The sequence below is a fragment of the Liolophura sinensis genome, chromosome 5 (assembly GCF_032854445.1).
Source record: "Liolophura sinensis isolate JHLJ2023 chromosome 5, CUHK_Ljap_v2, whole genome shotgun sequence".
Lineage (NCBI taxonomy): Eukaryota > Metazoa > Mollusca > Polyplacophora > Chitonida > Chitonidae > Liolophura > Liolophura sinensis.
The window spans coordinates 10,528,653-10,552,926 of NC_088299.1; the positions used below are offsets into that span (position 1 = coordinate 10,528,653).

At 39.1% G+C, this 24,274-nt stretch overlaps 1 protein-coding gene across 1 annotated transcript in view; it reads right to left on the reverse strand.

The window, feature by feature from the left end:
* LOC135466066 (uncharacterized) overlaps positions 1-23,980 on the reverse strand; it is a 33,088-nt gene extending 9,108 nt beyond the window's left edge. The window contains exons 1-3 of the mRNA XM_064743478.1: positions 23,793-23,980; positions 18,715-18,801; positions 1,259-1,336 (exon numbers count right to left, since the gene is read on the reverse strand). Of these exons, the coding sequence (XP_064599548.1) occupies positions 1,259-1,336; positions 18,715-18,763 (127 nt within the window). The 5' untranslated portion in view covers positions 18,764-18,801; positions 23,793-23,980. The remainder of the gene's footprint in view (positions 1-1,258; positions 1,337-18,714; positions 18,802-23,792) is intronic.
* Between the last annotated feature and the right edge of the window lie 294 nt (positions 23,981-24,274).

Genomic DNA, 24,274 nt, shown 5'->3' on the forward strand with positions numbered 1-24,274 from the left:
AACTTCTGTCTTAAAGATTGGATGAAATCAAACGAGTTCCATGCAAACTTGACTAGAGTTGTCGAACTTGCTGTATTACAGAGTTGACTACAGTTTACCGTTTTCATGTTTGACTCGATCATTTGGCTATAGTTGATGAACTCCTTGTATTACAGACTTGGAACTCCTTGTATGACAAACTGGCTACAGTTGACGAAATCCGTGTATTACAGGCATTGCCCCAGTTGATGAACTGCTTGTATTACAGGCTTGGCTACAGTTGATGAACTCCTTGTATTACAGACTTGGTTACAGTTAGCGAATCCCTTGTATTACACACTTGGGTACAGTTGACGAACGCCTTGTATTACAGAGTGACTACAGTTGATTAACTCGCTGTATTACATGGCTGACTTCAGGTTTGACTCAAGTCTTCACACCAGGCTTCAGATTTTTTTTATAGAATTACTACACGAGTTAATTAGACATCTGAGCGTTCACAAGTTAAACAGAAAAACTGGGGTCGGCACGTGGCACAGTGACGCGATATAAAAGTTGTAGGTTCAATCCTAGCCTTGGACAGATGGAAATTTCTATATTACACCATTCCCTGAAGGCTCTTGTGACAATCATGGTTCGAAAACGCCCATGGGACTGCTTGAGCAGTCATACGTTGTTTAAAATTTATTTATTTATTTGACTTGGTTTTTACGCTGTACTCAAGAAAGTTTCACTTATTCGACGGTGGCCAGCATTATGGTGGAAAGAAACTGGGCAAAATCCCACGTTTTTTCACAAGTTGCTGGCAGACCATCCCACGTATGAACGGAGATGAAACCAGTTTGAGGTGGACTTGAACTCACAACGATCACAATCGTGACAGGCTTTAGGGCCATAACCCAAATAGGGTGCAGATCTATCCGTCACCCAAAGGAGTGAGTGAGTGAGGGCTTAGGGTTTCAGTCATATGACGACGAAGGAGTTCTTAGAGTGCATGTACGTGTACCAGTCAATCAGTCGTTGCAGTATCCCCTTAATGCTGAACGCCAAGCGAAGTTAGAACTTCCTCTTTTAAGGCCTTAGGTGTGACTCGACCCAGGAATGACCCTGGATCTTCCATTTCTTGATGCGGACGCTGCACCAGCTAAGCCATCGGGGTCACCCAAAAATGTTCGTCAGTAACTGATCCTCATTGTATATATGAAATACGCTTAAGGATGCATTACGCAACAAAGACAGAACAGAACAAAATGGTAGGTGACATATTAGTGCAGCTTACCTTTTAAATATGGTTTTGGTACCCAGTACACTGGCAATGTGCTTCTTCTCATCAAAAACCCTTGGGAAAAGCCGTGAGCTAGAAACAACAAAGGTCTATATAAGTGCATGTAATTCAGATTTTAGCAAGAAGAATGTACTTTCTCTTTAAGAACAGAACAAACGCGTATACAAATATACATTTGTGCCAGATTTTAGCATATCCAGCATGAACTTAGAGAATGCTGTAGCAGAAAAGTGAAAAGGTCTTTATAAGTAAGTGTAGCTCCAATTTTACCATAAACAGTGTGAACGTTCACCTTAAGAACTCCAGGAAAATGTGACAGCTGATAGAGGAGTAGAAACGTATTTAAAAATGATGAAGTTTTTTTTAGCCTAAAACAGTGTGAATTAAGTTTCCCACCATAAAACACAACAATCTAATTCCTTCGCTCTAATATTACATTCTAAAATACAACTGCATATAAAATACAAATTTCTGGATTTTTTGCCAATAACAATCGAATCTTTGATATTCTAGCCAAAGCAGCTGAAATCATATTAAATTCAGCCGCTTTGGAAGGTAGCCAAAAATGGATTGCATGAGTAAATGGAACTGCCATTGGAGATTGAAGCGCGGTTTATTGATGGTTCGCTAACTTTAAATAAGCTAGTTATAGCCAGAGAGGCGGTATAAACCAAAACATGTGTTACTCAAATGATTATTTTTGGACAAAACATTAAGGCTATAACTCAGATTCGAGTTAATCTTACGGAATGTATGTATGCATGAATATATATATATACTTGGGGTTTAAGGTCGTACTTGATATTTTTTCAGTCATATGACAACGATACAGAGTATATGAGAGATATTGTAGCATTTTGGTACGCAATGTGGATCTTGTCAAAAATATGATTTCAAATGTCACAATGTCAAAACTGGGCATGTCATACTCCGGGGTTGAATGTACCAATACTACTCCATTTGAAGTCTGCTCTGTGTGTTGTAACGTATGTGGAATTTCTTGAATCTCTGGCTTGTGTACACTGACGTCATTTTGCTGCATTCGTAAGCATTCGTTACAAGACAATGATAACTGATAAGGTGTAGTTTGATTTTCAGCGGGAATACAAACGCACCATTTACTAGGACGTAAAGGCATATAACTTGTCCTCTTTGGTCTTGTTATTCAGGATTTATCTGTAGCTAGTTTTTCTAACAATCCATGGCCTAATTGCGCATACGGTACGCCCCAGGATATAGCAGCTTAAAGAGCATCAGGTAATAGTCGAAATATCAAGAGATGGTGCCGCTTTTTGTTCTTGTGCAAGCTTTATTAGAGCTGATATAAGTGCTCTATGCCCGTAGGCGTGACAATGACTGCTATGTCCAGAGATCTAGTGCGAGCGCCAACGCACAATAACTCGTTTGAGGTCGCTTATATGGAAAAAAAATCAAGCCGTTATTTATTCCGTTTTTAAGCAGTTACTGGTATTTGCTTTGCTGATCGCTTAAGGAAACCCGTGCATTGCTAAATGAAAGCATCACGTCTTTAGAAGTAACATGATGGGGAACTAGATTATGTTTAATGTAAAGTCCGTCGCCATCTAACTGTGCAAGTACAATCCATTCAAAATAATTAAATATAAGCCTCATGTCCGACATTCACATACCATTCGTAGTCCGTAAACGGCGTTCCAAGTCGGTAATCGCAAGATCCATTCCAAAACAACGTTTAACACTAACTCCCAAAGACAGAGGTATGTAAGAAATTATACAAATAGGAAATAAAGCCGGTAACACACATGAGAGGAGCCGTCATCAGTTTTCAATGATGCCGGGCAGACAGTGGATATTCCAGGTATGAATTCCATATCACAGTTCAAATTCAAAATAGTCCATGAATAAGTTCCAGGTCAAATAACAATTAACAAGGTATCTCAGTCGCGCTTAGATTGCAGCTGTTCATAAAGGCATCATGCAGATGTAATCAGCATGGCTACCTTTACGGCCCCTAGCCCCAGGTTAAGCGGTCTTAGATACAGTTTGAAAATGACGATCGTTACAGACCCTAAGCGATCAGATTGTGATTCAAAAGTAATGGACGATTACGTCTTTCCCGTTAATATGAAAAGATCTCATACTATAAGAGGCGCCATCTATGATGTTATACATGACATGCAGGTCTGTATAAAGGTTGTCCACAAGATAGACGGTTAAACTGGGCAACCAGAGCCATCTATGTTGTTAAATACCATGTACGCGATATATCTATACAGAAGGATAACAGCGCCGTCTATGTGGTTGATAACAATGCGGATCGCCAGATATTCTGAACGCTATGTCCATACCTGCCGAGAGTATAACGAGAGTGTTATACTCATTGTAAAATTTGAGAAACTTAGAATGAAGGCGTTTGATGGAGTATCCTTGACAAACTAGTTTTTGAACTAACAACTTGTGACACAGATTAAAGTCATCACAATTAACGCAAGATCTGACAAATGCTACAAGGTGAGATATGTACACGCCATATGCAGGAGCCTTTGGTATATTGCTCTCCAAATATGGATAATTTACAATATCAAAATTGAAATTATCCCTTTTGTCGTAAAGGCGGCGTAAAAGGAGACCTTGTTCGTCTTTGTACAGATATAGATCCAAGTAAGATGTACCATCAGAACTATATGTTGTCTCCTTTAAATTCAGTGAAGGCGGATAGATTTCCTTCACCGCTTCAGCAATATGGGGGTTATTTAACGCCAGTAGATCAACAATATACCGCTTGGTAAATGAAAAGGATCGAGCTTTAAAGATATTACTTTTAAGTAATTTCTTCATATAGTCGTATTCATATGAAAACAGGTATAGGTCTGACAAAAGAGGCGCACAATTGGTACCCACTGTAATATCTATGCACTGTTGGTAAATGGTATCCCCCAATTTCACATAGATATTATTAATGAGAAATTCAAGTAATTCAATAAATAATGTAACATCTCATGAGTGGTAAGTAGAACCAGAATACGGGGATGTTGTTGTAGATGTACATAGCTCTTGAACAAGAATTTGATAATAATAATGTTTGTAACTAAAGATGACATTATTAGGAGCCTTGTCTGCTACAGTGATGACAAATTTACTATGAAGGTCAGCGAGTGTTTCTAGCACAGTGGGATCCTTCAGAAACTGTTTAACTTTAGGTAGAGGCACCAATGTCTAGACGGTGTATAGCTAAACCAACCTTCTTTTTGACAATCTCAAGCCAATCGTTAAGTACCGAAGAATCCACTTTCTCCCGTTTTGACCATTTTTAACATATTCTTCAAGCGCCGAGATGATATTTTTTTGTTAGATCGAATGTCGACATTTCTCTTTTCTCTATACTTAGGACCTCTCAAAAAGAGATTCTTTAGATCATGATTCTTAATAATATTAAGGTCACCAGTCAGGACATGTATACATTTGTCGTAGGTAAAAACTGAGAATTCACAATCACAATTACAGCCGCCAGAAGTATACGTCGCCAAACCGAACTTCTTGATGGCCTGGGAATAATTGAAAATATTGGAAGCGATAGGCTTTGTATACTTATAGGATATGCAAGGTGGCTCTTCGATATTAAAATAATTAGGCACAGCACTACGAACATCAGGTTCATTAAAGATGCGTGGTAGGTTAATTAAATCAAGGCCTCTGTCTAAATACTTTTATCTTCAGAAAGAATCGATCGTGTTGAGTTTCAATTGTAGTTACAGGGCGATACCATCGAAAATACGATATGTCTTGACACAGACGTACAAGGTGAGGTGGAACATTAAAATTGTGTATGTTATTGGATACGTCTTGAACTACCTATTTTAGCGAATTCAATGGCAGTGCATATAATACTGTGCGTAGAGCATGCATGCTGTTTGTGTCATACGACAATCCTACTAAATAGCTAACTGTAACGTGTTTGTGAATCATGTTTCTGTTGAACTTCCTTCTACCATGACTACCAGGTCTACGGTTATGGTATGTGAATAAATTTGTTATGATGGAGTGATGTGGTTGGCTAGATGTTACATTGCCGATTCCCATAACGTTATTGTTCAACCCATTCTGGAAGACTGAACCAATCTCTATCATCCAGAAAAGCTCACGGTCACGGATTTTACGTCCAAATTCGACATCTGTCTAATTTGCTGATGGATAAACCGATTCTATTATTTGAATGCGGAAATGGTCCCAGTCATGGTCGTAGGCAGAGAAATGCTTGCCTATTAGCAATTGTTTCTTGCGCAGGGACTTGCAGTGCCCGTTCACCCGTAGATGTAGTTTCTGGGTGGTCTTCCCAACATACTGCTGACCACACGTATTGCATGTTACCAAGTAAATACAATAGGACGCAATGCAACTTAAGTTAACGTAGGAATTAACAGAATAACATTTACCAGTCAGTGAAGAAATAAAAGTGGCGGATGTATCAAATGATTGACATATAAGACAATTGGTATGTCCACATTTGGAAATAGTTAAATGTTTGCTTTGGTGTCAAACAATCATTCAGTTGGATAGAACACGGTTTGGTGGAAATACCATGTTTAATGTTCTAAAATATATCCGGTATTTGGATGGAAATGGGTGTTAGTGCAAACGAATCATTTATTGACTCACCCTGGGAACATGCACCACTATTCCCAGCGTTAGTCCTATACGTATTGTTGTAGTTCATAGTTATTGGTATAATTACAGGACAGAGAGTAAAACCAGGAGGAACGATGCAGTATGACAGCTGGCAAATGGTCACACGTATCAGGTGAAATACGGCCCCTTGTCAATTTACCAGCACCAACTTAACGCCCCTCCTAGTACCATGGCTTGGGAAGAGATAGACCAAAAAAATGCAGTGATCATCATTGCAGTTTATTAGACGTCATCGTTCTAGAATTAAGACATTTCAGACACAACAACATTGAAACTCTGCAAAGGGACCAGGCCTCGTAGATGCTTAGTCCACTAGCAGAATCCTGGTTTAGGCAGGAATACCAAATAATGGAAGACGTACATCATAGAGAGTAAAACCAGAGCAGAAACGACAGTGTGATAGCTGGTAAATGGTCACACGTAACCGGTGAAATCAATTTACCTCAATCAGCGTTGTATTCTAAGACATATTTATGACAAAAGGTTTTCTTATAACTAATTGTAACATAGCACCAGAATACTAAGCGACAATCTTTATGGTAGCACGCTAATAAGCTGTTTGTCTGCTTGGTAATATATTTAGTTGCGTGACACAACGGTTACCGAATCCAGCTGGTAAGCTTTCATACAAAGTTATATCAAAGTCATGCCCACGTCATCGATCACCCTCATTAGCGTCTCTTCTCTGAGCGCTGTGTAGAATCTGTATCATGTTATAAGCAATGGTCTTATAGTATATTAGCCCCTATGCCTGTCCTCCGCGCTTACGATGCCCTTTGATGTTTCCACGGTCAATGTCACTTACTGGGTTTTGAAAGATTTCTAAATATATTGTATCCCCCTGTTATTAACGGACCGGTGGCGGGGGTGGGGCCTTTCAGAAATGAACCAGGGTTTACTTTTTCACAACACAGTTTGGGCCTACATGCATAATGCATTCCTCCAGTAGGGATGTTTTCATGAAGCGAAAAAGTAGAGAATGATGTGTTTCTATACAGCTTGGTAAAATTCTCTCTTGGCACACTGCCAAGATCTTATCTTGTTTGACGACTGCGCTGTGTAGAATGTACATCGAATCCTGTGATGTTACTCTGTGAAATTTGACGCTTTACATAAAATAACAAAACAGTACAACGCTTGGACTGACCCTGCATCATGTGCTACTGCTGCAAGTTCTATCAAGAGAACGTCAACCAACACAGCCGTGTGCTGATACCAGCGTTCAAGGGCTAATCTCCCGTATTATCCATTGCAGTTTGAGGGAATTTTCTTTTTGAATGCTTTAATGTATATACTGCATCCCACCTGAAAACAATATACGAGTCCCGATTCTTGAGCATGGCTTCTCTGCGTCGAAGCAAACATTCGTTCCAGCTGTCAAGCAGAATGGACGTGCCCGGCCTATGCCCAAACGAAGTTTAACGCAAGCCACCAATGAAGTCAGAATCCTTATAAAGTAAAAAAATTAGGACGAATACCCATTGTATCTGGATTTACTTAATACCTCTTCCCGGTAAAATATTGGTCTACTTTCATCGGTGGTCCAGTTTTGCCTGTTACATTTGTATTGTTTTTATGTTAATTGAGTTAATGGCTTTTAGGACATTTCACGCACTCAGCAATTAAATAGTCCATTTTATGAACTTTTCTTTCTGACTCTTAATCACAACGTCTGGAATAAATATATAGCAATTAAAGCAGTTATTCAGCAATCCATTAAAATGGAACACCTGGGTAGAGGCCACACTTTTTTTATCCGCACTGTACGGTTGCTAGAGAAGCTGAGCTGAGTGGTCACCATCTTACGCCTACATGTGGCCAGGTGATCTACGGCAGGGTCACACGCGGCACCGACGTAAACATCAACCCTGTCAGCAATATCGACAGGTGCAGCGGACATTGTGTAGAACGGAGCGGATATTGGACGGTTAATTAAGAATTCAACGGAAGTTGTGAACATCTTTTTTTTTACTGTTATTTTCAACAAGTGACTTAAGAGCTGAGTCCGCTTGCCAACAGGTGGCGCGTTGAACGGATGTTAAGAAGTCTTCTGACGCTAAAAAAAAATCAGGTAACCACATTGTGGGAAATACTTTTGCTTTTATACGCTTAAAATTGCTCTCTGAATTTTCTACTTTAATCCCCACATTCATCCCACAGCATTTTGTTTTCGGAAAACAAAAACACTTGATGCAAGTTAAGACACCATGATGCGCTATTTATATTTCTCTCAAAATCTATTAAGCTACACTTAAAACACCTGACAAAAATAATCATCATGCGCAGATCTTTTCGTTTAACAGTTACAACAAATACAGATTCCAATGGTCAATTTATACTTGAAGAAGAATATTTTTTCCACGCCTGCAAAAAATGTAGCTGCTAACGCTGTTCTTGGCCATTTGGAAGAGCATCAAAGTCCATCTGTCACTACGTTTATAGTTATCTTTTTGGGGTTACCAGTTGTTTCGTGAAGACATTTTCCCGCGCCTGCGCAGATGATGTTCTTGGCAAACACTGAAGTGCATCGAAAACCATCGGTCACTGTATTTATAGTTGTCTCTAACTTCCGCACCGATCGCTCACTGCTGGAATTGCTCTCACGACAAAACCTCCCATTTTACATGACGCACTGCCCGTGATAATTGCGCGTGATAAAGAGAATAAGAAGCAAGGCTTCGGTTGATGACCCTCGCACAATTCTCTCTCGGGAACACATGTCAAATTACTTTTTTCTGTTGTGTTGTCCTAGATTTCCTTGTTCCTGGCTGTTTCGGGGAGCATTGGTAGCGATTGCAAGTGGTAGAATAAAGGGTCGGGCATGAACATGTGATAGAGAAAAACACAAACGTTAGATACCTGGGTAAACAGTTTCAGCTTCGGTTTTCAAACGGTCGAATTTTAGCTGTATGTGACAGTTTGTCAGGACGAACTTGGTGGGCATAGTCTCTTCTTTCAGTGGCAATTTTCGTCTTCGTCTCCGCCTCCATGGGTGTCAACATTAGCTGGCGGTACAGACATCAGGGAATTTACATAGCAGGGCTCCTAATTTGGAACAGGTTTATCCTGCCGATGTTTCCTTCCCCGAGGAAAAATTATGCAACGAGATTTTCTCATGTTCACACAATGACTATACCAAAATGGTTTTGTCGCAAGCTCGCCCTGACACAAGTAACTGTCTAGTTATAGTAGAATTCTTAAGTTTAACACTTAAAATAACCTAGAAATCAGATTTTTCGCACCGACAACTGACGGCCGTCGGATAAGTGAAATATTCTTGAGTACGGCAAACTTCAAGACATTGCATATAATTCGTCCATAATGCCATGTTTATAACGAAATGGCTTGTCTCCCTTGAATTTTAGAACGTCGTATCGTCACCGTCAACGACGCCACATTGTTTGCAACATGAATGAGGAGCACCACTAATGACATTACCACGTTGTAAAAAGAAAGTTAGGGAAGCGATGGAAAACTATTTACATCAAGTTTTGTGAAGACGTGTTCCAGGTCACATTTAAATCTTCACGAAACAGCTCTGGGAATGTTCACGTAAGCTTCCCACTTTTGTTGTAATAATCAACTAGGTCATTTAAAATGCAAGCACGCTGTCCGCCAAATCTGCATATCAAACCCCACGGCCAGCACTCGCTCATGGCGTTCCAATAACGGTGAAAACCAGTTGTTTGTATTGACCCGTTTCACCTCAGTTTCATCCCAACTGCTCTGCTGTTGTGCCATCACAAGTGACACTGATGTTATTTCAAGTTGAACTCTGCTATTTATCGCAGGCTCTTTCAGCTTAAGAAAAACTTACAGTATTCATGACGAAGTATTCTCTGGCAGCTAGTTTCTTTCCTCTCGGCGCTTTAAAACCTATAATTACATGACTAATTCTATTCCTAGTATGGAATGGCGTTTAGGTCCCAAAAGACACTAAAAGCTTAATTTGAATCCATACCCTGGAGGCGAACTGCTTCATGAAGGGCCGTATGATGAGAAACACAACAGAAATGTAATGCCATCCCCCAGAGACTGCCATGGTAAGCAGGTCGAATAGCACTATGTTTTACAAGCGGTCATTTTTTTTGTTAACCGGCTTCATCGTTATTTTATATGGTGGCCGGTCATGAAAAAGTGAATATGCAACGACAGGGTGAAAGGCGTTGTAGACAAATTGCATACAGCCACGGATTGGCATTAATGGAAACTCAAGACAAGGTATATACTCTTCAGGTGGTACATGGTACCTGGACTTACATGCATACAAATACCGCAGTTTCCTGTCACGTCAACTTCAAGACAAAAGGGATAGTTTCGATATCGGCATTGTGAATTATTCTTACTTGAATACTTCTTTGCCAATTCACAAAAGGGCTCTGTATAAAGTGTGTACATATGTCGTCTTGTATCATTTGTTATATCATGTGTCGTGTGTAACGATTTCAATCACAAAATTGCCACTGCAAAAACTAGTGTGTCAAGAAGTTTCTTTAAAACGTCTTTACTCTATGTGTCTTAAAACTTAAAATGAGAACAGTAAATATGGACATCAGAAGTGTCCATAATCTGATTCTAATTCCGCTTAATCCGGGGCTAGGGCCGTGCTGAATTAGATCGCCACAGTTACAATCAAAGCGCAACTGAAATACATTGAAATGTCATTGAAAATTGACAACTTATAAACTAGTATGGTGCACAATTTGAATGTTGATTAACTCAATTCTCCCAGAACATTCATTGTGTGTTTCCGTCATGATTCTCTGGGTCTCTTTGCATAATCCGTTTTAATTTCATACTGTATATAGGTGCATCGTTCTTTGGAGGTTTATGATGTACCTTGTTTTGGAAATAGCCATTACGATTATTGGCCTGGACAGTATTTTTTGCTTGAAGGCTAGTATATGAATGTCTGTTTGGACACTTGGAGACACATCGAGCAATTCATAATTTACCGGTGTATACCTAATTTGTCTGATGTCTTTGCCGTACGTGGGAAGGTCTACCAGCAACCTGCTGGTGGTCGTGGGTTTCCCCCGGGCTCTGCCCGTTTTCCACCCACCATAATGCTGGCCGTCGTCATATTCTTGAGTACGGCGTAAAACACCAATCAAATAAATAAATCTGATGTCTTTGGAAAATGCCAAAACAGGGTATAAGGCGTTTCTATGTTGATACATTTGAAGAAGTGTTTACCCTAATGAATATCACTGTACAGTGGAGTATACACGCGCATACACATGCGTATACAAACGGTGGTGTAATTTAAAATATACAACAGAGAAAATTGAGAACGAAACTTATTTCGCAAAATGTTTAAAAGCAACATTTGTAAACCTTAACCCCCAGATCCCAGTATGAACAATTTATCTTTCGAATTAAGTGGTATTATTCATCAACTGTATACTTGAACTCAAAGATAATTTTCAGTTTTGTCATGAAAGCCGACGAGAACGCTATGCATTAAAACAATACATTTCAAAGCACCCGTCAGTGACAAAAGTTTTGAAGTTAGGATATGACATCAAATATGATTTAATGGATACATGGAAAGGTATACTATAAAGAATACAGTTGTAGGGAAGATGAATAAGCTAGTCCGAAACATTTTTTCATTTCTTAAGCATATTTCATATTTTGAATAACCACTCTTATACAAATTATCATCAATGCTCGGGAATATTCGGTCTACCCCCACCCAACAAAGTTGTTTTGACCGCTATCACCGTTGACTACTTGATTTCCAGACTGTCCGCTGGGATCTTAGGAAAACTGAAGCTTAAAGCCATTTTTCAGCCCTTTTCCTGTACTTTCATATGCTAATCTCGATATTAAGCAATGAAAACCAAACATTTTATGTATTCTTTAAGTCAAAGACAGCTGCGTTATTGTAGAGCTTGGACTCTTGGTCCCAAGTTAATCCCATGTACCTTCCATTGCAACCAACAGAATAGGCGTTACGTCATTAGGTAAGTGTACCTAACGCTCAGTGTCCTTTGTAAAACATGTCGCAAGCTATTGAATACAAAACATGAGAATAGATAATTTTTTATTAAGTAGACCTCTGCTTCGTCCAACCAGTTGAAAAGATCGATACAAATATTGACTCATTTTTTTATCCAGAATCGATTAAAACAATGAGAAATCGATATATACCCCTGAAACTGTTAAGACAGAATACAGTGTATTGTATATGGCCAGCCACGAGTGGCAAGAGAGCAAAGGACGCCTTTGGCTGTCAATTTACCACTTCCAAAACGAAGTTCTTATGAATAAATTATTTGTCTCAATTACCACGTGTCAAGTGAACAAAAGACTTCGTAAAAGTCTCTTTTCAAACCAGCGCTTTCACACCATTGTCTCACCGTTGGGTTTGATTAGCGGAAGACGCATTTTTTAGGACACCAGGTATAATATAAAACAAGGATAGCGTTAAGTCTTCAAGATGACGCATGCATTTTTCATAGCTTAGCATTATACACAAAGACATATCCATTTAACACAAAAAAGACCGAAGAGTTGTCACAAGCTGTCACGCATGTTCATTTCTAAAGGGCAGGTCATGTTTAACAACGAAAAAGAACACCATCCTCAACAATTAAAAAAAAATAGAAAAAAGGTCATTTCAGCTTTGGTAACAAGTTGGTTTGTCAGGACCGCTGGACAGGAAATGACAAAAAAGGAAACATTTATCACTTTCGAGTGAGTGTACATTATATTTATCTATTAGAATACGTAAGAAGGCCCCAAATTATTCCATCCTCTGAGGCAAGCTTATGAGGTAAGTCAATTTTTTCCACTTGATCAGAAGGTTATTGGCAAACCTAAGACTAAACCCAGTGGACTATCAACATCACTTTCTGATATTATACTGGTGTCATTGACGGCACAGACCCTCCCATATAAAAACTCATATAATGAGCTGATTTTTCAGAGAATCTATCACCTGCCAGGCGCGGAATCCAAACAAACACTTAGTTGTCCTGTAACTGGTGAAATAGGGCCACTTGTAAGTTATTTGCAATTCACTAGGTGTCACGGGTCTAGAATTAACCAAAATTGCCATTGTTATGACCATTGTATTTAGGCCTACATAAAAATTACTAGTCAGTTCTGGGAATCAAGATCGACTATAGGTGTAGAGAATAGGTGAACGAATAGGTGAACGAATAAGACAACCAGGTTTTGGGGGGATTCCTTGCGAGTGAAAGGCGTTTGAAATATTCTTCGAAAAATCAGGCAATTTGTGTACGGGAGAGACTGCACCGTCAATCACGCCAGCACATCAGAGCTGATGACGGCGCACAGTGTCTACCTTGAGACAGGGGAATAGACCACAGCTGTCCATGTTGTGCAGAAGATTAATATTGGAAAGAAAAAGTGCAAATAATTCCAGGATAGATCGTTTCTGTCACGAAAGAATTATTAATATATGCGTCGAAACAGGCATTCGTATACCAGCCGTCAACCAGTAAGGACATTCCAGGTCAATAATTGCAAGGACAATTCCCTAAAAGGACCTATAAGACAAACGACCAAAGAACTAAGGAAGCATGTAAAGTACGAAAATATGACGCAATCATGCAAAAAGAGAAAAAGTTTTCATTGATGTTCTAGCCGACTGAATGAAATCAGTGTTTAAATCGTGTACCGTGCTAGAATATTAACAAAATATGTATCTCAGTTGTGCTTTGATTGAAATAATTGATTGAATTAATTTGATTTAATTAATGAATTAATTTGCGCTTTGATTAACCATAAGGCAAAGAGAATGGAATCGTGTATAAACGCACTGCCAATTGCATAAGGTAGTTTGACGGTAAAGGTCAGGCCAACCTCCCATGATGGCGTGAAATCTAGGCCTTTTGCGATTTATAATTTTTAACTCTCATTAATATGCCTACCATTTAAACTGATTGTGTCTTATGCAAAAACAAACCTATTGTTAACGTTTCAAATTTTGAGTGAAGTTGAAATTTCGTTTGTAGTTCAACTGACACCATACCAGCACTGTACTTCAGTTTTTGTCTATCACGATACCAGTGTTGCACTTCGGATTTTGTCTTTTCAAAGGACCTGTATTTTGGTTATTAATAAACTTTTGTCTTACACAGCAACAGTATTGTGCTCTAAGTCTTGTCGTATACGAAACCTATATTGTGCGTAAGCTTTCGACCTCCATGATTTTTAAATGCGGTATGGCATTTTATGGGTATACTTGGGTTATGGCGAGCTTCCCAGTAGAAGTTGATGTACAGGAAATGAAATTTCAAGCAGTAACAGTATAGAGTAAATTGGCGTGGTGGTAGTTTCAAACTGAATAGAATGCTGGTGGGATTCTTCATCCGTAGCTTAAAGCCGAATAAAATGTTATTGAAACTTTTCAATCCCTGTCTTAAACTAAATAATATGTAGGAGGAACATGTTAATACCTGTCTTACATCTGAATAGTATGCAGAAAGAACGTTTAAATCTCTGTCTGCAAAGGTGGGTTTTTCATGCAATATAATGTCTAAACTCCAATAAGTAACCTCGGATGGACTGAATCTCACGTCACATTCTCAATGTTCCTGCACTCCTGCTCAGTTTTGCCCGATTTTTGCACACAGCTATCCCTAAACCAGACATCGGACTCAGTCCACATGGCCACTCTCAGAGGATTTACGGAATTTTTTTGTTCCCCGTCAATATAGAATATTTGAACGAGGCGTATAGTTGAAACACTCTGTATCTTAATAATTCATTTCCATGTAATCCTCTTGATGAAAAAATCGTTTAAGGGATTCTGTCCCTCGCATGTACTGTATGCCAGACGCGGAGAAATTTCGTTATTAATAATTCCTACTGAGGTATCTCGAACCCAATTTGATATCCCAGTCGACACTTTTTGTAGGTCAACTGAACATCTGGCAGTCTTCCATATACTTTAATTCCCTTTCGCTGTAAGAAAAAGTTTTTAAGTAAAATCAGAAAGTTTTTTTATTTTACCCGTAAACCTCGCACCTTCTTTGACGTTTTTTCTGAAGAAGCATAGGTTGAATTTACGTTACTGTTGCATAGTATAATTTAGACGTAAAAAGCCTACAGCGACACTTAAAATCGTAGTTTTAATCCTTTGATGCACTGCACTTCGGAACTGTGTATCAAAAACAGATCCTATTAAATAACGCCAAAAAAAGCCCCCTTAATTGAGCCCTGATAATCGATACTGCTTCATTTATCTTTTTTGCTGTGGCTTTTTATACTGCACTTTGTACTTTATTTCCTAAAATAATCACAGACCATCTTAAAAAGCTTTGCTCTATATATATATATATATATATATATATATATATATATATATATATATATATATATATATATATATATATATATGAGAACTAAGTATATCTATAGACAACTCTTGCCATCGTGTACACCTGACGTTAAAGTACATTACTTTACCTAAGTTTTAGAACATAATAAGAGCATCTTTGCAATGCTGTGTATGAAACAATAAGCAAAACACTGTTATAGGTTGCCTTGGGCTGTTGAATTTTCAAATGACATCTTTTCGATTTTATCCTTTTGGAAACTGTTTTTGTGACTATTCAGAAATACTCTGGTATTTGTCTGATAGATGTTTTAAGAGGCACTTGTACGGTGGTGGTCCCATTCATGAGACAATTGTCTGGTCAATAAAAAATCGACCTTTTTAGGTACAAGAGTTCATAAAGTTTGACATCTAACTGATATAACGGATAATCCAGCCCAAGACTTCCGTTCTGTTCTAATGCATCAGTCAGTTAGATTTAGCTCTCATTTTGAATTGTGTACAGAAGCAGGACGGTCTCAGCGTCATTTTTTATAATTACAGTGCGGCTTGGACGGATCTCCATGACAATATCCAGATTAAAAACAACGGGCAGATTACAAATGTTCTATTGAACAGCTGACGCTGAAGACTAACATGCTGTGTGAGTGTTTGGTTAAAGTTACACGAATTTCTGTCATCGAGACGAACCCATGCCTCCTGCTATATGCTGATTGTTCACGACACGCATATTAAAACGGCGACGATTGATTATGCCTTCAGGCGAACTTCGACAGTATTTTATGTGTCTATTTCCCCTTAGCCCTCGGCTAGGGGCGGTATATTCATCGGGTTGACTTAGATCGCCACACTGGATATATGAATGGTGCACGATTTGAGTACTGGTTTCACTCAGCCGCCTAGAATTTACCTTGGGTCTTTCCAACATCATTGAAAACTGTTGACTTCTTCTCCTTCCATGATTCCGTCCTATTTTCGTATGTGTATACTTTCTTAGTTCTTAGCTTGTGTTAATCGTCGTTTTGCTATTAATGACCTGTAACGTCCATCTTTGTTGACGACTGGTATACGAATGTCTGTTTCGGTGCATAGATTATAGTTATATCGTGGAGAATTAAAGGCCTGCACAAATGTGGCATTTACGCGATTTAGACGTCAGAAAAGACATTGGTATATGCGCTGTCAACCTTAATGGGCGTTCTGTGTCATTGGCCGCAATAAAAGTTACCAAAAACAATGTTGAACACAAACCCTCGATGAACAGAGAAAGTATATAAGTAAGAAATTAGGACTGTTTCATATAAAGAAAAATAGTCAACAGCTTTCGCTGATGCTAGAAAGACACAGGAAATGTTCTGGAAGAATGAAAAAGCAAATAATGTTTTAAGGCGAATAAATTTAATCATTATCGTGAACCTTGTTAGTTGATGGGTACCTGTGAATCAAATGCACAAAAATATGCTGTCAGATTGCAACTGTTAAAATATCAAACGAGGCAATATTCAACACGATGAACAGAAAGCACTTAGAACCGGGTTAAGCAAACTTAGACGCATCCATGAAGCAGAGTACCGGGCCGTTCCAAAACGCTCAGGATCTAATAAATGAAACGAACAGTAGGCACCATAGTCCACACCATACCCTCTCAGATTGGTGTTACCCCACTGAGGATAATTTACAATGTCAAACTGAAAACTATCCCTTTTGTTGTAGGTGTTGTGTTCAAGCCCAAGTACGCCTGCCGAAAGGGGAAATTGTGCCCATCGGAATACGAACTGTTGTTAAATCGTTTCCTTGAATTTCTCAAAAATGTCCCTTATGAGACACTTAAGAAACTCAATGAGCAAATGAGACACCCCAGGAATGATAAACTCCGTCTGGCGACTCTTCATACCAGGCGCCTTCATGCCACTTCAACATTATTGCATTCATTCTGAGGCGAAGGTTCTCCATACAAGATGTTATCAGCGTCAGATACCGTATCCTTACCTTATCCAAGATGTTATCACCGTCAGATGCCGTATTTTTACCTTATCCAAGATGTTATCACCGTTTGATGCCGTGCCTTTACCCTATCCAAGATGTTATCACCGTCAGATGTCGTATCTTTACCTTATCCAAGATGTTATCAACGTTTGATGCCATACCTTTTACCCTATCCAAGATGTTATAACCTTCAGATGCCGTGCCTTTAACTTATCCAAGATGTTATCATCGTTTGATGCCGTACCTTTACCCTATTCAAGATGTTATCACCGTCAGATGTCGTATCTTTACCTTATGCAAGATGTTATCAACGTTTGATGCCGTACCTTTTACCCTATCCAAGATGTTATAACCTTCAGATGCCGTGCCTTTAACTTATCCAAGATGTTATCATCGTTTGATGCCGTATCTTTACCTTATCCAGGACGTTTCTTCTATGCTGTAGTCGCTAAGTAAATACATTTAAATCTATGCGTCGAAGGAAATGAATGTTTCAGGTCAATAATCCATTGCCAGTTCCCAAGATTTTATCAGCGTCTGAAACCTCTTCTTTATCTTATCCAAGATGTTATCACTGTTTGATCCTGTATCTTTACCTTACCCGAGACGTTTCCCTAATGCTATAGTTAATTAACCGCTCGTTGCAAAATAAATACATTTAAATCTATGCGTTGACCAAAATGAACGTTTCAGGTCAATGATCGCATTGCCAATTCCCAAGATGTTAATTGCGTCTGAAGCCATATCTTTACCTTATCCAAGATGTCATCATCGTTTGAAGCCGTATCTTTCCTTTATCTAAGATGTTATCACCGTCGGACGCCGTACCTTTACCTTATCCAAGATAATTATCACCGTCAGATGCCGTATCTTTACTGTATCCAAGATGTTATCACCATCGGATGCCGTGCCTTTACCTTATCCAAGGTAATTATTACCGTCAGATGAGGTATCTATCTTTAACTTATCCAAGATGTTATTACCGTTTGAAGCCGTTTCTTTACTTTATCCAAGATGTTATCACCGTCGGATGCCGTATCTTATCCAAAAATGTGTCATCTATGTTATGGTTATACCACCACTCGGTCATATACCAGGCGTAAAATCAAAATGAACATTCCAGGCCAAAACGACGTTTAACACAACTAAGAAAGCATACAAAGTACGAAACTTGGACGGAATCATGCAAAGAGGAGCAGTTTTCAACGATGCTAGAAAGACGTAGGGAATGCTCTTGGCGAATGAATGAAATCAGTCTCCAAATCGCTTACCGTACATGTTCGTGTAAAAGCTGTCGATAATCCAAATATGTATCTCTGTTGCACTTGGATTGCTACTATTCACATATCAAACGTAGTGATCTTAATCAGCATGAGGAATATAAATTCCCCTAGCCTCTGGTTAGCCTAAGATTTGGCCTAAAACGCATAAGCTTTACGATACGAGCATTGAAGGATGGGATACCAAAAAGTGAGTGACAACTTACCGATGAGTATTAAGACGCACAGAGTGGATTTTATTTCGAATGCGGCCATAGTTAAAATTCTGTGTTCAGTCCAAAGAAGTTTGTTTTCTGAAAAGAGAAAAAAAAATGTCGTAATTTATGTTTATTAGCGACATCCTATCAAACTCCAAAGTAATTCTTCTACCGCCGTACTCAAGAATTTATACCCCGTACGATGGTGATGTTCATATTCATTCGTGGGGTAAACTCCAGTACCCGGATGAAACCACTGACCTTGGGCAACCAGCCGACAAACTTTCATCCACAGAAACAAAGAAACTGTAGTAAGAATTCATTTAAGACCCCCTAAACAGTCATACAAGCTGGTCACCACTAAACAATGACCGAGTTAAAATTTAAAAATCACGACATAATATACGGAATTTATGGCCCCAGGGTTCAAAAATTTATGCATAACACTGGTTATAGTCCAAAACTAAGCTCGGCCTGCCCATAATAAGGGTTGAGAATGCTACGGAGAGCTAGGCTTGTTTGAGTGTAAATGATCATTCACGTAACTTGATATAAATAAAGTATACCTTGCATGTTAAAGTTTCACACAAGTGAAAAGAAACCACACAATGGGTTAAAAATGTAAAAAAAGCCTTCATTTTTGATATACGCAAAAAAAAAGCAGAAAAAGCAGATTTCTCGACATCATCAAAAAATCACAACAGCCTGCAAGATACCGCGGGATGACGTGTTAAAGTTGATCCGAGGCCTTAAGTTTCCAGGCCTTAACAGCTTGTATCACACGACTTGCTTCTGGCAAATGGCACCGGAAATTATTAGTTGCTGTTTGGAAAATCAAAAATCCGTCATCAAGATATTTCATCACTTTAAAGCTTAACACTTGTGGCTCTCACCCAAGTCGATAGCCATATTTGAATATGTATAAATGAATGATCATGGTTTAATGCAGCATAGATGTTATCCCTAATAGCCATGTCGTGGCAAACTCACATAAGTATTCACAATATATTCCTCTGAGAACAGATGATACAGACTGGTTTCTGGAAAGTTGCACACCATCAACATTCGTTTATTATACCATTTTTGTTTATTGTATCCGTACAAAGCCTTAAATTCTGAAAGTGTCGTGCTGGCATAAGTTCTATATTTTGTCCGTGCACTTAGCTGATTCATTTACTTAATTATATTTAGTTATAAAACGCCATATGTTTTCCCTCATGCTATGGATTCATGTTCAATGCATAAAAGAGAAAGGAGTGGCCGGAGAAAACCACCGCCCTTTTGCAAGTTGGTGACAATACTCACGCCTTAATGATAGAAAACAAGTAACCTTCAACAAATGTTTGACTGCACAAGTGGTCACACAAGCGTAGTTCACTGCTTATTGTCGCCACGACCCATCAAAAAGTGAGAGAAGGGTAAATGTAAAAATTCCTTATCAAAGGCCGCATTTAAACCCACACCTCGTGTGCCATAGCAATTAAAAAGGCTGGTGTTTTAGCAACTCTGTCCCAGCCTGCTCCTTCGTGGCTAATTTACAATGCGTGCTATTGATTCTCACCACCAATTAACATACTGAACACCTTTTTTTTCAACTCTTTTCTCAGCAAAACTACGGCGTCTAACCAACCTGAACTCTCAATCCACACAAAACCAACCACGCATTAGCGATGTATTTATTTATTTACTAGATTGGTGTTTTACGCGGTACTCAAGAATATTTCACTTATACGACGGCATTGGTGAGAAGCACCTGCGTCATTGCACTGTGGTGGCATGCTAACCACCTCAGCCACGTAGGCCCCTATCAGCGATGTACTAGCCTATACACGGCTTTAAATCGGTATCGTGACCTCAGTGCAAATGCGCTTTTCCGCAGCTATGAAATAAGCTTGTGATATGTTTCTAAATACGAGGCGGTGTTAATGGGTTGACAAAAGCGCTCTGCGTGCTGTTAAAGCCTGTGGAGACTGTGTCAGTACATATACCAACTTAAGGATTGAGCCTTTTTGCAGCCTAAATTTAGGGTTGACCACAGTAACTTCGTTGACACGGCGACCTGAAACACTCTTAAAAGCCATGCTTCTTGATCCTATCTATAAGCGGTTCTCTTCTTGCTGACGTTCACAAATCTCTACTTTCCATCTCCAATTTAATTCTTGATCTATATTTACGTGAAGAAAGTATATTAAAGGCAACATAATGGAATATGTACTTGATCAGATTCACTCTGCATTTCTCTCATTCGACGTTTACAACATACAGCTTTTTTGAACTTGTAACTAAATCTTAGGAATCCTATGGAATTTATCAGCGTATAATTAAGCCTTGAGACGTTTCTCCAACCACAAAGTGCAGACAATCTGACGGTCAACAACACTTTTTTCTGTATATTTGAAGTGAGGAGTGAGAATAAAGGTCTAACTGAGGTAAATTGACAAGAGACTGTATTTCACTCGATACGTGTGACCATTTGTCAGCTATCACGCTGTGATTCCTCCTCTGGTTTTACTCTCTATGTTGTACGTCTAGAATTATATAGTTAACACAGTCACGGAGTGGTCATTTCCCCCCCCCCCCCCCCAACCATAGGTCTGCCAGCAACCTGCGGATGGTCGTTTCTTCCCACCGCAATGCTGGGCACCGTCGTATAAGTGAAATATTCTTGAGTACGGCATGAAACACCAATCAAATCAAATCAAATCCTCCAAACAGAACATTATGTGTTACCGACATTTATTTGTTTATCTGCTCGCATGTCCATCAAATTTACGGAAAAAAAGCAAAACAATGATTTGGATGAGATTCTGATTCCAGTTCAGCCTCGGATCAGACATCACTGCATTGTGTTTTAGTGGAACTCAAATCTGAATCCGCAACCGGAATTTGTCTAAACGATTTTTTAAGATTTGAAAGATGCAAAGGCTTAAGTTTTCCTTCATCTTGTACTAGTACCTAGCAGAGTATTGTCTCTCTGTTAGAACGATCATACGATAACGGGTAGAAGCGCAGGTACGGGGAAATTTACTTGTTGCTCTCCTAGAGTGCCATCTGGTTTCGGATGGATTTGAATTTAAGGTGTGTCTGAGAAAACACAATCATCTAAAATTTCTAAAGTACATATTGCTTGGAAGCAGTTGTCCCAACGATCTCCTTCACGGAAACATCATTGGTAAACTAACATTGCAGAAGCTCCCCCTGTGGTAAAATATTCTTCAAGAAGAGTTACAACCTGTTATTGTGATTCATATTCAAATGGATTCTTTGTGGAACCTTTAATATCGAATGGTTCACTTGGCAAAACATAAAAACATATTTTTTCAAGGGTTTGATTGCAATCTTTATTTTACATCTGTTGTCAATTTATAGGTTTAGTGATAGAGGACACCGGAGAGTGGCCTGATACAACCATTGCCCATTTTCCAGATACCTGACAAATTTCCTTAAAATGTAGGCAAACCATTATTTTACAAAATGGTAAAACGTCAACGAAACTTAATTATTCGCTGGCTATAGAATTGTGTGGATTGCAGACATGTGTCAGGTGTCCAAAATCTGCAGCAGAAAGCTTGTCTTGGTAAAAACTCAACTTGGTGAAATAATCACTGATTGCTGCTTTTTTTTCACTTGTACGATATTGCGCCAGTATGTTCTAGGTGGGGGAAACTCCTTATTGAAAACTACCCACCTTTGGCCTTATACTGGCCGTCGTTTATCAGTGTTACATGTCATCTTAATGGTGACATATACGCATATGCAAAATGACCGCTAATTCGTGAGTTGTTTACATCACAATTTTGCACAATGTCAACACAAAGGAGTAAAGCAAAGGATAACATTGTCTAAAAGTGCGAGTATCAGGCAGAAGGCATTTGGCATGTCTCTGACACCGGCTAGTTATTTCAATGCTGTTCACTATGATTTACCATTGTCTTCGTGCCGGACATGGAAATATTACATATATATGATCTCTGAAATTCTTCACAAACCTTATAACAAAGTTTTACATTAGTTTGCTTTGTGTCAAAATTATGATTTAAGTCAAAATCTAATTTGCGCATAGGGGCCTCCATGGCTCAGTTGGTTAGCGCGCTATCGCAGCGTAATAACCCAGAAGCCTATCACCAATGCAGTCTATGTGAATTCAAGTCCAGCTCATGCTGGCTTCCTCTCCAGCCGTATCTGTGAAAGTCTGCCGGCAACCTGCGGATGGTCGTGGGTTTTTCCCGGGCTGTGCCCTGTTTGCTCCCGCTTAAATGCTGGCCGCCGTCGTATAAGTAAAATATTCTTGAGTACGGCGTAAAACACCAATCAAATAAACAAATAAATAATTTGTGCAGAAATGGCAAATTAAAAAACACTCCCCCTACGTACTGCGCTATTTCCAAAACACGTAAATCAATCGTGTTAAAATTGGTTCACATCAGTTCATGGTTAAAGAATATTCTTTCAAATCAAACACAATATTTTTTTTTGATGTAAACATTAAGGATGTCGTTGCCAAAGAGATTCGAAGTTCGAAGCTACAAGTCCAGTTCAAATTATGTTCTAGGGCGTAGCTTACTTCGCCCCTAAATCAGGATTTGGCGGAGTCTAAAACTGCATCAATTTGACGTAATTGAACATTGGGTATTTTCAGTTGGCTATATCTTTCATAGCGATACTAAAAAGGCTCCATAATTACAAACACATTTACATTCATATGTTAGATGTCTTAAAATTATAAAAATAAAAAATGTAGAAAAATATTATTTCTAACCTGTTCGAGGCATTAGCTATGGGCTAAACGCCTCGGCTTACCTCCTCAACCCTGTTTTACAAAGTTGTAACAATAATGATAATAACTACAATAATCATAATGGAATGGAAGGTACCCGTTATATTAAGATAAACGCCATAACTAGCAAGGCATGCCAAGTAATTTATCAAGGGAACAATACAATGAAAAAAAAGTCATTTGACTGAAATCAAATGCAATGTGGCGGTTTTGGAGCCCATGAAGCTGATCATCACACGTCCACCATTCAAAAAGTCTTTTAGTTAGAGAGGTAGACGAAATGACGTTTGAATAAAAAAAATTAACTTACATGAAGCTCTTTTCCTTTGAATTTCGGGCGGTTGAAGCCGGTATTTTTCACCTTCCAAGTCCTGTCGCTTATCCTCTCGAGTTAATGTTTGTCCCTCTACCCCTATTTGCTCTCCCTGATCAGATCCCAGTGGCCTACAACGAAATGAACTGCCTTTTCTGTACTAAGTACCTTCCCCTGTGACGTCAGAAAATCACGAGCGTTTTGAGCCAATGGTGAAGGAGCTGTGCGCGTGACGCGCGAGGATTCCTGCTGCTATTGAAGCTGTCCGATGCCGTATGATTTGACTCGAATTGGTTGTTGGAACATTCGATACTTCATCAAGAGGCTATTGTACAGACTCCGAGGTATCATCACTTACGCCCCCGACGCACGGAAAACTTCCAAGTAAACTCGATGTGTCCAAACAAATAAACTAATCGCTATGGCAAATTCCCCAAAACAGACGGACTAAAATGACGCTGCGTCCCGGCCTGCTGGTG